Source organism: Mastacembelus armatus, chromosome 6, assembly GCF_900324485.2.
Source record: "Mastacembelus armatus chromosome 6, fMasArm1.2, whole genome shotgun sequence".
Taxonomy (NCBI): domain Eukaryota; kingdom Metazoa; phylum Chordata; class Actinopteri; order Synbranchiformes; family Mastacembelidae; genus Mastacembelus; species Mastacembelus armatus.
Window position 1 is genome coordinate 10,194,409 of NC_046638.1, and position 13,412 is coordinate 10,207,820.

The 13,412-nt window shown below is 43.2% G+C and overlaps 1 protein-coding gene across 1 annotated transcript in view; it reads right to left on the minus strand.

Annotated features, from left to right (window-relative positions):
* The window catches only part of roraa (RAR-related orphan receptor A, paralog a), a 166,094-nt gene that overhangs the window by 5,605 nt on the left and 147,077 nt on the right, over positions 1-13,412 (minus strand). The window contains exons 3-10 of the mRNA XM_026311417.1: positions 7,761-7,846; positions 6,137-6,278; positions 3,635-4,030; positions 2,880-3,001; positions 2,651-2,783; positions 1,561-1,668; positions 512-622; positions 191-303 (exon numbers count right to left, since the gene is read on the minus strand). Of these exons, the coding sequence (XP_026167202.1) occupies positions 191-303; positions 512-622; positions 1,561-1,668; positions 2,651-2,783; positions 2,880-3,001; positions 3,635-4,030; positions 6,137-6,278; positions 7,761-7,846 (1,211 nt within the window). The remainder of the gene's footprint in view (positions 1-190; positions 304-511; positions 623-1,560; positions 1,669-2,650; positions 2,784-2,879; positions 3,002-3,634; positions 4,031-6,136; positions 6,279-7,760; positions 7,847-13,412) is intronic.

The window sequence follows — 13,412 nt, forward strand, 5'->3', positions numbered from 1 at the left end:
TTTCACTTGATATTATGAATGCTTCCCCTGAAATCTGTTAGTTTAATCTGAGGCACTAAAAATGGTTGATAGCCTGTGGATAAAGATCCTAAACAGTGGGAGATTACACTGCTACAAGGGGTAAAGCATGTTTAGCAGACAGCCTCTTTCAGGGATAATGAATGGGAGTGTGTTCTGCGTCGCACTGTACCTTTGTAAGTATACCATCCTCTCTGTGGTTCTTCTGCAGGACGTGCTGGAGGGCCAGTTGGATCTTCTGCTGGAGCTTCTCCACCTTCACCTTTTCCTGAAGCCAGGATCGGTCTGGAAGGTAAATTATCACAACCTTTTGTTACTAACACAGTCACATGTAGGCCAATAAACAGTGGCATTTGGTTGATGTGAAAAGAAATGATTCAGTGCCACTGATATTAATCAGTAGAGAAAAACAGGAGGGCAACGGTGTTCCTTGTCATGGTGAATGTGTGTCTACCTTTTTTTTTTTCCTCTTTGCACTGTGAGTGACACCTACCAGCAGACATCAACACAAAGGCGGAGAACAGGGCGATCTCATCCTCAGACAGGTGCATAGAACACAAGTTTTTCCCAAACTCGAAGACGGAGCTGATCAAGTCGTCACAGCCTGCCACAGCAAAGGACACAGAGAGAGGGTTTTGGATGAGGAAGACCAAAGAACAACATTCAGTCTTGATCTTTATTGGGAGAGAGGCACACAGGGAGGGGAGAGGAAGGGGAAGGAATGAAAAAGATCGGCATGCTGACAGCACATGGGAGCATCTTAAACAGAACAGGCAATGCTTTTACTGAGTTTTGCCTCCCAGACAAGTCACTTTTGGCAGTCGGGTGGTGTTATGCAAGGCAAAATGAGGTCACTATTGAGGCTTTTAGTTAAATCAATTATTGGGAATAGAGGGAGACAAGCGGATGCCGCCGAGGCTCGGGTAGCCCATCACTCTGCCTCCCCAACTGAGGACCCCTCTGTACAGAACATACAGGACACTGGGATGGATACACATGCTTGCTCATATACACACACCAAGAGTTACAGGGACTGGTAAACTCACACTAAGAAACAGAATTCACCATTTTTACTGCCACTATGGGACACATTTACTTTTTTTCAAAAGGCAGCTGGAAATGCAAGAAAATCCATGGTGGAGACTCCTAGTAATGTCATAGCAGTCAAACACGAATATTATTTGCTTTCGCCTGAGATATTTTATGTCAGACTATCAATGATGGTTTTGATAGCTCTCTCCCTAAAGACATTCTGTCTGGCTTTATTTATTCCACAGTTACAGGAGCCATATGCAGCAGAGCCTCACTAACATCTCTGTTCTACCATAAATAACTGCTGCAGAGACAGCAATGCCAGGTGAGGCAGGGATGAATGCTCAGTGTTTGCTCCCAGTCTTTCAGCATCATGTAGAACAGAACAGCAGACTCTAATTTTGGCTATTACACCAAGGAAAAGAGTAAAACACTGTACACAAACACACAGATTCACACTCACTCAAATGTGCACATGCACACCCACACACATGCACACTCTCCACTTACCTAATGACTTGAAAACATCAGGTCCGGCATATTTTCCATCAAAATAGACTGTGTTGTTTTGCGAGTCAAAGGCACGGCACATTCTGACAAACACAACTTCCAAAGAGCCTGTGGAAACAGACAGGAATAAGATGCTGAATCTGAGCTTTGTCACCCCCCCCCCCCCCCAGCAGTTACACATCAGTCATCGATGCAAAACACATGATTGTGCTTTGTGCTTTTCTTCTACAATATGAGTAACACAACCACTTTGATATTAAGAAGACTGCCATCAGAAAAGAAAAAAAAAATCACCTCTGCAGATTACAATATCATAAACAGAAGGCTATTTTTCTATAATGACATGCCAGATAAAAATTGTGCCTCATTCAGTAGTGACAGTGCTTATTCATTCAACCTTTACTTAGCAAGATAGGTATGGAACGTATTAAATCCTGCAATTCCTAGCACTCTGTGGGAGTGAATAAGAGGATCAAGAAAATGTAACAGAAGCCATTACCTTTGGGGGATGCTACTGTTTTTAAAATATCATGTATGACAAGGAATCTCAGTATTTTTGGGGGTTTTTTTTTTTTCTTCTCCATTTTTTATTCATATGGGCTGTGTTAATGTAAATAATACCCATGGAAAGAAGAAGACATGTTTGTTTGCTGCATATGTGGTCTATATGTATCTGTGTGTTTAAGCATATGTATTTATGCATAAACGTGGGTGACAGTGTGCACAGAGCCATAGCTGTGTTTAATATTCTTTAAGTCTGTCTTCATGAGAGCAGCTTGAACAGGCTGGGAAAAAGGAGGGAAATGGCAGCTGTCATGATAGGTATTATCTGAGCACAGGAACACACCGCTTATCTAATACTGTGTCCATCCTTGCTATGTATATAATAAACAGTGGGAAACAGTGTGGCAGAGAGAGAGGAAACAAGCAGGATAGGGCCTCTGTGACACTGTCTGTGAGTGTGAAGAAGAAGAAGGCTTTGTGCAGTCAGGTCAGCTACGCCCTTGCGACAATGCCAGTGGGGTGGGGGTGGTGGTGGTGGTGGTGGGTGAGTTTGACGGCAGCAGGCCATGTTGACAGGCTGTCATACCTGCTTTCAGCAGCACTATCTGATCGTTCTGACACAGCTCCATGAAGCCGTCGATGCGCTTGGCGAACTCCACCACATACTGAATGGCCTCTGTTATTTTGATAGCACACAGCTGCCACATGACTTCCCGGGGCTAAAAACGGATAGGACAGAGAATGGGTTATCTGGTTTGAAACAATGTATTTTATTACTGTAACTGCTGTGGAGGCCAACACAGAGGTCAAGCTACCTTGTTCTGGTAGCTCTCCACCTCTTCCTGCAGGAAGGCCTGCCAGGTCATCTGCTGCAGCTCCTCCCTCAGATACTGACATGTCTCCATGTGTGACTTGGAGATGTTCTGGGCCAGATGTTCTGAAATACAACCATCATCACAAACACAAGAAGATCACAGTTGAGATCTGAATGTTGCTGAGAAGGCTATGTGAAAGTGAAGACCTCATTGATGAAATATGCCACAGGGAAAGAAGATTTATTTACTGAGTTTTCAAGAAGGAAGAGAGGCGGATACACGTGGGCTTTTTTGACTGGGAAAAGGTTTGTTGACATTTCCTTTTACTGCCTGCAGGAAGCTCATAGCTTAAGGTTGAGGCAAAGCCAATCTAGTTATGACACAAATGCATGGAGAGGAGGAGGGGTGCCATGTTAGTCACTGAAACAAAGGTCACATTTTCTCTGAGAGAAATATTGAGTATAAGAATTTAAATGGTTTTGAAAACACATCTGTTAAAAGAAGTTCCTAGGCACAGGGGAGCCTAAAAAAATGATTTCCCCAGACGCCTGCCCTGCTGGATCCTGATTGGCCCTAATTAATGGAAACTAATTACAAAAAAGAGGCTCTTTTAATGAGTGTTGAAGATGAGTCTCCAACCTCCTGCTATTTTAAGCAACCTTTGTGTCGTTTGCCCCACGGTTGAGTTGTTCTCCCCCCTCCTCCATTTTGCCATCTCTCTTCTTGTCTCCCCCTCTCTTTCTTCTGCTCCTTACCTAATTCAGCCATGGACACAGTGGGGGAGGTTTCTCCATTGGTGAAGGAGCAGTAAGGGAAGAAGCCAGAGCCGGGGACAAAGTCGCAGATGGGCTCTGGTTTGATGCCGTTGATGTCCAGGCCTGACTGGTCAGGAGATGGTTGTATGTCCAGGTAGAAGCTGCTGACCGCTGAGTCTGGTTTGCTGCCATCGGGGGTATGACCATCCATGTAGCCGCTGAGGTCATCATGGAGCTCTGTGAGGCCATTGGCTGAGAGGCCATAGCTCGGTGTAAGTGGCTCCGCCTCTCCAGGCTGCTGTTGGTGGTCACGCTGCTGCTGCTGCAGCCGGTGCTTCTGGACCTCAGCATACAGGCTGTCTCGCTGCTTCTTTGACATGCGGCCAAACTTCACCGCTGTGATTAGCAAAGCAAAACATGTTAGAGTCTAGTGAAACATCACAATAAATCAAACTTAACAGATGCTGCTTCATGTTGTCTTTCTAAATGAAGAATTCCTAAATGCTTAAATAAGCTATCCAAAAAGTGTGTTTTAAAAACAATTTCACAAGTGGAGTTATATTCAATCTGTTTCCCATATAAATAGGTTTTCTTCAATAATTTTCTGTCATTTATTATAGTCTAACATGTCTAAAAAATAGTGGAATTTCTCTGAAAACAAATCAAATTATCTCACACTACTGTTACTGAATCCTGAGTCCTTTTAAAAATAATAAATATTGCCTGAGTCAGAGACATGACCTTTTCAGACGAGAAGGGAAAAGAATAGAATTGGTGATTTTCGGAGGACATAATTCCCTACTGGTTGTAAAGTGCTCTTAGCGTCATACTTCACTAGACCGATATGAAGTGCAGTACTGATAAGTCACGTACGCTTTTAACAGGTAATGCATGACAAAAAGCATATCTCCATATTTCAGGAGGGACCAGTAATGTAATAATCAGTAATGACATTATTACAAAAATGTACTTTACACTAACAGCTTACCAGGCACTGAAATTTGAGACAGACTAAGTTGCTGCCTCATGTTTCAAGGTTTCCAGACTAAACAGTGGTGCTGGGAATGAGACTCCTTGGCTGGAGTTCTGGGAGCCTGGCAGTATGTCAGCTGGTCACAGTGAGTATGGATGTGTATGTGTGTCTGTGTGTTTGTCTATGCACAGTGGAAAGCGAGTGAAGCGATGTAGAGGAGAGTGCGGGCAGATGGGCTCTGGTGTGTTGAGCGAAGGCAAGAGTCACCTTCGTCTGTCCTGAGTGTATGTTTGCGCATATGAGCATGCATGTGTCTGTGTGTGTGCGTGTGTATGTGCGCCTGAGATTGTGCAGGGATATGCAAAGGCACTCATAAGTGCTAATGTACTTCTGTGTTCACTCACATTCATGAATATGTATGCATGTGTGTAAATGAATAAACGCAAAGTAGTGTGCATAAAGACGTGCTAGCCTTTGTGCATATGTGTTTTGGTTTTCACTTGTCTGCATTCCTGCATGTTTTTTTTATAAAAAATAAACAAATAAAAATATTATTGCTCTGCTCTATTCTGATAGAATCTCCTCAGCCCAGTCTAGTCTGGAGTCGCCCAGCACACACCCCCACATGTGTGCTCCCATTACTGAATCTCAGCTGCATCAGTACTAATGACAACTTCTGAAAAACTTTCAAACTGTGTTTCTTCTACAGTAGCAAATTAGGGTACAGACAAAGCACTCACCTGCAGACAATAAATATAAAGTGCATGTGTAAAGTGTGTTTTGTTTCTTTGAGAATAATGGCAGTCATGTGTGAGTAACTTTTGTTTGTTTTTCCACCAAGATATAAATATACAGTATGTCATCAATATAAGGCTATCAATAAACAACCAAATAACAATAGTTATAAACAGAAAGGATTATGCACAGGTATTACTGGCTGCTGAAAACCAGCTTTGTGTTAAGTTTCGCAATAGAGTTATGTTGTTGTCTTTTGGGCAATATACCTCAGGCTTTATTGACTTTCTTCTGAGAAATTCCAATTTTCCCACTCCCATTTTTTTTTTTTTTTTTGCACACTTTTACCAAAACGTTGTATTTACTCATCTTGTTTACAGTAATAATTGTGCTCTTGCAATAAGATCTTGTGGTTAAAATGAAGTTAAGAAGCAATGTGAAAATAATATTATTTAGCTACTGATTGTAATAAAATATACAAAAAATTAAACACGTCATCACTTATGTTTTGAAAATATAAGTTACATTGCTGGATTTAGGATCCATAAACAAAGAATATTTTGGTCTAGACTTATTGATATACTATCAATAAATGAAAATACATTATTTGATTTGAGTGTGCCCATGAGGAAATTCCTCGCCTGCCTTGCCTGAATCACTGGCTCAAAGACACTTCATCACAGCAGAGGCTTGCCCACACAGGGGCTTGAACCTGGGCTCTTTACCTATCCCTACTCACCATGCCAACCTGCTGCATCCGCCCACCTATATCTACTCTACCATAAAACGCTTACCATCTCGTGACATGCCCACTGCCAGGCACTTCTGCAGACGGCAGTGCTGGCAGCGGTTGCGGCTGGTGCGGTCGATCAGACAGTTTTTCTGACGGGGGCAGGAGTAGGCGGCGTTACTCTGCTGACTCCGCCGGAAGAAACCCTGCACAGGAAAGGGGCACGGAAACACCTCAGATGACCCACTGTCTTGATAGTGTTTAAGTACTGAACTACTAACTGACAGTGATTTATTAATTATCATTATGATTATTATTATTATTAGCAGTCATATTTCATTTTACTGCTGCCAAACAGATTAGATAATAATACTACTGTGGTGCTATTTTCCTGGCTGTAACATCTGGCATTTAAAGAGCGCTGTATTTCACCAGTGTATACAGAATGAGGGTGGTGTGTTTGGGTAGGAATGATAACAGTGGCTGGTATTTTTCTTCACTGGGGTTATTAGTGTTGATTAACGCTGCACTGGCATGTGCAGTGCTAAAGGATTGCGAATGCACACCGACTGGATTCCTCATCCTTTGACTTAATGAATTGATTCCAGCACATCATTAACATGCCCCACTCTACTGCTCCGTACACATATGTCTTAATTTGCTGCTCATTGGCTGTTTAATTACAAGAAAACAGCTGACAGCTGCCAAGTTGCTTTATAATGGAAGCTATTATGGAAACAGGCTATAACTGCCAGTGACAAGCAGCACTCTTTAATAATGCTGTGATTTATGGTCCAAACTTTTGTACTCACACATATCATTAAAGGCCTCTCTGCCTGGACTAATTAGCAATCATTAAAGATAGATTTCAGCAGTTCATTCTTTAGTGTTTTGTTCCTTCCAGCTCCTGTGTGAGGGAGAAGAGCGCTGGGAAGAACAGCTGAAAGGAACCTCTCTGTCTTTCTCTAGCTGCTCTCTCCTCCACACACACACACACACACACGCACGCACGCACATTCACATGCACACACATGCACACATATGCACACACACACACACACACACACACACACACACACACACACACACACACACACACACACACACAGGAGCAAACAGCAAAGGTGCAGGCTGGCTGAGGAATGCTAATGATGTGCCTGGTGACAAGCACGGGGACAAGAATACACTCTAAGCACAAAATTCCCCTCTCTGTGAATGGTTGGTGCATTTGAAACAGTACAAAAGGCAGCTTCAATGGATGCAACACACTGTAGCAAACAGCCAACAATCTGCTATAATTCAAAGCATTCTCTTTTGATCATTTTATTTCAAGAGCAGTCTGCAGCAGAAGCACAAAAAAAAAAAGACAGTGAAGAGACATGTCCCTGGGAGGGAAAGGCAGTGCAAGGCAGAGAAATGACTTTGTCCTACTAATTGTGGTTTTCTGTGATGCCCTCTGTGGTGCTTGACCACTTTAATGATCATGTTCTGTGTGTTTACACTTCACAGTCCCCTCTCCAAGTCTTCGTAAAACTTCAGCAACATTTTCAACTGTTTTTTCCTAGCAAGCAACTTTCTTTATTCCTTCAGTCTTTCTCCTCTCAGCTCTCCTGTCCTTCACGTACACATGCACGCTCACACACAGCTACTTTCCGTGACACAAACAGGTTCAGTCTCTTGATGCTTACCTTACAGCCTTCACATGTTATCACACCGTAATGGATGCCTGATGATTTGTCTCCACAGATCTTGCAGGGAATTATTTCGATTTGAGCTGCAGTGAAGAAAAGAAAGTGGAATAAATAAATAAATAAATAAATAAAATCACATTTTGCTGTCACAAGTCACTGTACAACACCTTCACCATGGATCCATGTTGGTACATGAAAGAGCACTGTGCTTCTAAAAACATCTCATCCGGTCGCTTTTGAATCCTCACTTCCACAGAGCATAAGCTGAATATTTACAAAGTTGTGTGTGTGTGTGTGCGCGCGCGTGCTTGCATATGTGTGTGTGTGTGTGTGTCAAGGGAAGGAGGCCATTTTAAGTCCTCACAAGCAGCCAATATAAACATGGTGTCAATTTTCGTCCAAAACACAACTTACATTAGAAAAAGCCCAGCTTCCCACAAACCCTAATATGCCATGTTAGTACTAATACTAGCCTTGTGCAATGACAATGACAAAGCCTCATTTAACCACATAAGGAGACATATTCCCAGATGGAAACCTTGACTTCATGAAGCCTCTTAAACTTCAAAACTATAAAAACCTCAGAAGTAAATCCACTGCGGCCACAAAGACTCACAACATGCCCAGTGTGCTGGATGGAGCGGTGTGTGTACATCTATGTACACTAGAGAGGTGTGTCTATACATGCTATAGAGAAAAGGTTCAGTGGGAGGTTTGACTGTGGAGTTGTGCTGTCATAGAGGACAAAAGCAGAGAGAGGACAGGCCTCATCCATCGTTGGCCTTCTCTTCAGGAGCAGACCACAGGGCAACACAACAGAACAGACAGAACACACAGACATCAGAGACTCAGAACTCCCAGCTCGTCCCAGTGCTCTAAGCTTTATCACTGCAGCCACTGATGCTATATCCCTCTCCACCTCCACCTCCCCCTCTGTCTTCCCTCTCTCTTGCGCTCTCCCTCCAGAGATCTTTATCTTACAGCCCTCCTCCACATCTCCAACATCTCAGTCCCGCCATGCCAACAGTGCACTGCAGCGCCAGACAAACTCCGCTATCTGATCTAAATCGAGGAAAAGATCACCGCGGGATATTTTCTCACAATGTAATGGTTTTCTCCAACCAGCCATGCAGCCAACCAATCAGAGCACAAGGTACCATTGCAACACAAGTCTATACCAGTTAGGGGAGGAATATTATGATTTTTCCTTAATAAGATATTAGCATCTTATTAAGGCAATGCAATAAAAATTATGAAATTATAATAATTTTAAAAAAGTGATGGCACACCCACTATGTCAAAGTGTTACATCAGCCTTTCCCCTCTAGCTAGGCATAACTGTCTACTATAAAGCCTTATGTCTCTTCCCAAGACTCTTCAAATATCCCTTATACACCTTAACAACCAACCTCTTTAAACTAGTTTGATCACACCAAAAGTGCTTTTGTTGAGGTTCAAACAAGAGATCCCTGCCCATTTTAATCAGCTGCCTAGGAGCCTGTAATATGTCATGTGGATAATGTCCTTGTCCCTGAGGCATGCCCGAGAGAGGCCCTTAACACAGAGCCTCTAATCCACTAACTCTGGAACCACACTATAGTCATTCAGGAATCAGTGTCTGTTCTTCTTGCACTACTGGAGTCAACAAGACTCTCCATGTTTACATGGAATTAGCCTACATTTTAGTAAAATGAACAAAAGGGAGTGGTGGAACATGCACATTTAATTCTCCTCCTGACAACACCTCCTGTGATTTGTGATTCTCACATACAATAGAGGGCACTGCACCTCGTCGGCCCGGATTAGAGTGAAATCGAGGCAGGAGGCGAGCTTTGACAATCTAACAGAGAGGGTTAATTTATAATTAATCTTTTCCTTACTATGCACAGTCGCTTGTTGTGTCGGTTAGGTCTGTCTCTGTATGAGTGCACTCTATTGTTTGTTTTTGTGTTCTCCCTGCATGAGCATTAGCAGTGCAGTGTGTTTCGACTCCTTTAGCATTTTCAGCCTCATTACTTACATAATTTGTTCTGACATGCACTCACAACAACTGAAGCGTGGTATAATTATGACTAGCTGTGGTTATGGTGAACCAAAGGTTGTAGTGACGGGCCCCAACCATTGGGTGGCAGTGCTGGGCTGTGGCTATGGTTGTCTTGCCAAGTTAAGCCAATCTTCCACCCACCCTATCCAGCCCACAGGCTTTTGGCTCTGAGCTCCAGCCTCTGATAGCTCTAGGCTTAGGCTGCTGCTAGCTTACCCCACCCCCACAGCATAGCTGTGAGATGCCTTCATCTCTCCTGAAGAAGCGGAGCTGGCTGGGCGCTTGCTCAGGCCTGACAGAGGCTGTGCCACATCAGGTGAAAGCAGTGGGAGTAGAGACATGAGGGTGCCAGGCCAGGAAGGGCATACACACACAGGCATGCCTCACAAAGCCCTATCTGAAGCAGGAAGGCCCTGAGTGCACACCGTCTTACCAGCTAACACCCTCTCACTCCACCGCTGCACAAACCTCCGGATGCTCAGTGCACTCAACAGTAAAAAGAGTTTGTCTCTGGACCAGCTGAGGCTGGCTCTGTAGTTTCTTGTATGAGAAAAGACCTTGGTCTGAACATATAGTTATTTCTGCACCAGGATAAGCTGCTTTCAAAAAAAGTGGGGTCAGGGAGAAGAAATATTGAGCAATGACACAAAGGAGAACAAATACACTGATGATGGTGTCACCTACACCATTATATATTTATACATATTTGTATTTCTGTATCAAGTTCTCAAGTTGTCCTCTTCAGTGACTGGTCATGGAGTCTTTAAGCTACACTTCAGACACTGAGGATGATTTAAACAGAATTCACACAGGGGAGTCACTCAAACAAAAAGGCCTACACTTATAAACACTCCCAATCTAGCAGTCAATATGTATTGACATGAGCTGTGGTGTTAACTGCCTCTTGGTGTGAAACAGGCAGCTGCTGGCTCACTTGAGCTTGACCAGCACAGTGCCACTGATCCCATTCACCGCGCCTGCCTGCCTGCCTCCCCACTTCCCTGCCAGCCAGCCCTGCCTGCTCTGTTTACGACATCAAAGCCAGGCACAGTTAGACGGGCAGCCATGCTAAAGCCCATCCCAGCAGCCTGCCACTCCTCACAGCACTATGAGATGGCCTCTGCATGCAGACACCTGCTGAGACACCAAGATTATGTATAAATCACACCACAGCACAATCACACCACATGCATAACCATAGGTGCTGGACAGCGGTTCAAGACTGATTTCCTCCATGCAACATAGCCTGGTGTGGGTGCCTTGGACAATGGGCATGGCAAAGAGAGGAGACAGTCAAGCCAAATGTTAAAGCTTGTTCTTTGTCTGTCTGTGGCTGAGCAGTTCAAGGACACTGATTCACCACAGTAGCAGGCCCTTTGAGGGGATGACGTGTCAGCACATGTACAATAGGGCAGCAAGGCCTCTGCATGTTCACCCAGTGCCCTTCACTGAGATCAACCCACTGCTAAAACTGCACTACACTTTCAAAGACCAGGAAACTGTCAGCACATAGAACAGTTCATCAAATGCACACCAACAGCTTATCATAATAAATTATTATATTATAAGCAGTGAATAGAGCATTGAATAGGCATTGTCAGATAGAACGCTCTCCCCCTATGTGATACAAATGTCATATTCATTCAAAGCAATAAGAAATCATTCACATAATAACATTTTGAAGCTGAGGACCATAGTGAAAAATTGCTCAAGTACATATTTAGTAAGTATTTGTTCCTGCTACAGTGGGCTACATTCCTGTCAGAAATAAACAAACATTTTATTTTTTTATATTGTTCATATTTGCATTATAGTAATACAGTAACATGCATAAAATAAATAAAACTGACAAGCCCACAGGCTGGTGCAAACATGTAAATTCACTAGTCAACATGTCCTGGCTGTTCCCACTGAACCCTTGGACTACTGACATAACGCTGAAGGATTTAGATTATCCCTTACATTAGAGACCCATGCCCAGGCCACAGTCATAATGCTGAGAGCTTAATCCATTACTCGATTGGAGCAGTAAATCATTTTCTCATGGCCTGATGATTCATGATCGATGTAGACAATAAATGTGGTTTGAAACTGTGACTTCTATACTGTTCTGTATATGCAGAGCTGTTTTTTCCCCCATTGGCTCATTTCCAGCGCACATCATTCTGAAAGAAAGCATGTGAAGCTGTGGGAGGAAAAAACACATTTGCTTCTCTGTGCGTGGTGGTTTGTCAGTGAGTGTGTAAATGTGTGTGTCAGTCGTGTTGTGCTGACAGCTGTCAATGACAGAGTGACGCAAGCCAGTGGGCTCATGTCAGTGATTATGTAAGTAACTGGACAGGGCACAGCATTATGAGCAGATTAACAATTTGTCTGCCATCAGACAAACTGTGTTAATACATTCTCCTTTTATAGTATTTTACGACAAAACTAAACAAAAGCTTAGAGGGATCACAAGCCAGATCCCAGGACCATTATACAAAAGCAGATTCTCTTAAAAACAGAGCATTTACACATGATCAATACATAAATACCAGGGGCACCAAACTGGCGGGCAAATGCACACTAAGCAATATTCCTGCACCATTATTTTGACACATAAGCTTCTCATTTGGTTGTAGAAATCAGCTGTCGGTTTATAAACAGAGTCTTCTCTAAGCACTTACCCAAGACAGTCAGATGTAGCTGTAGTGATACAGCAACCTAACAAGAGCTGGAATCAAAATTCTGCCTCGTTTTATCTGCCAGTGCTTTGCTGTCATGTGAAGTCGCACAACACAATGCTTTTTTTATTCCCATTTATGCAGCAGAAGAAAGGTTATTTGAATGTCAGCAGCAAAGGACGGTTGTGGTACGAAGCACAGGCTGAATAGTATAAATGTGTTTTTTGTTTAGGAATTGCAGGCTGCCGGCGTGTAACTACGGAGCTGTTCTAATGGCATTTGCTGGTTTGTAGCACAAAGAAAGCACAGAGTTCTGTACAGAAATTCACCTGCAGACCAAAACTCTGTATCATTACTTTAAACAGCTTCCATCCAACCGATATACACAAAGTCATCAGAAATATCCCGACCAGAGAGATTAGAGTCAGGAAAAACATAATTGACACATTTTGATATTTTTGTGCTCCATCTTGCTAATTCCTCCCAAATCATTTAGCTGTCTAAATTGTTTGCCCCTTCACTAAAGGCCCGCCATATAGGAAAACATATTTTGGTTTCAAAAGATAGGCTCTTTAAGCCTGCCCATTATTCCTTCATAGCAGTGCAGTGACTTTGCTGAAGCTCAGGTCTGGACCATTGCCCTGGGCTGCTTTTTGGATGAACTCATGCGTACATCTCTGTGTTTGTTTGTGTGTGAGGCCTATTAATATTTCAACACTGCCCAACTCCAGATGCCTGTACAACACAGCAGTGCTTCTCTCTTCATGTCTCTCCCTGTATTTACTTGACTGTTTTATTGAAGTGCATTCTGACACCCTCTATGAGGGGGCGTAGGAGAGGGGGAAGATGTATTCCCAAACCACAGCACAAGACATCTCTCTCCATGTCTTTTTTTCTACTAGCGCAACAGTAATTTGGGCACTAATTTATGTGTTGTTGTGG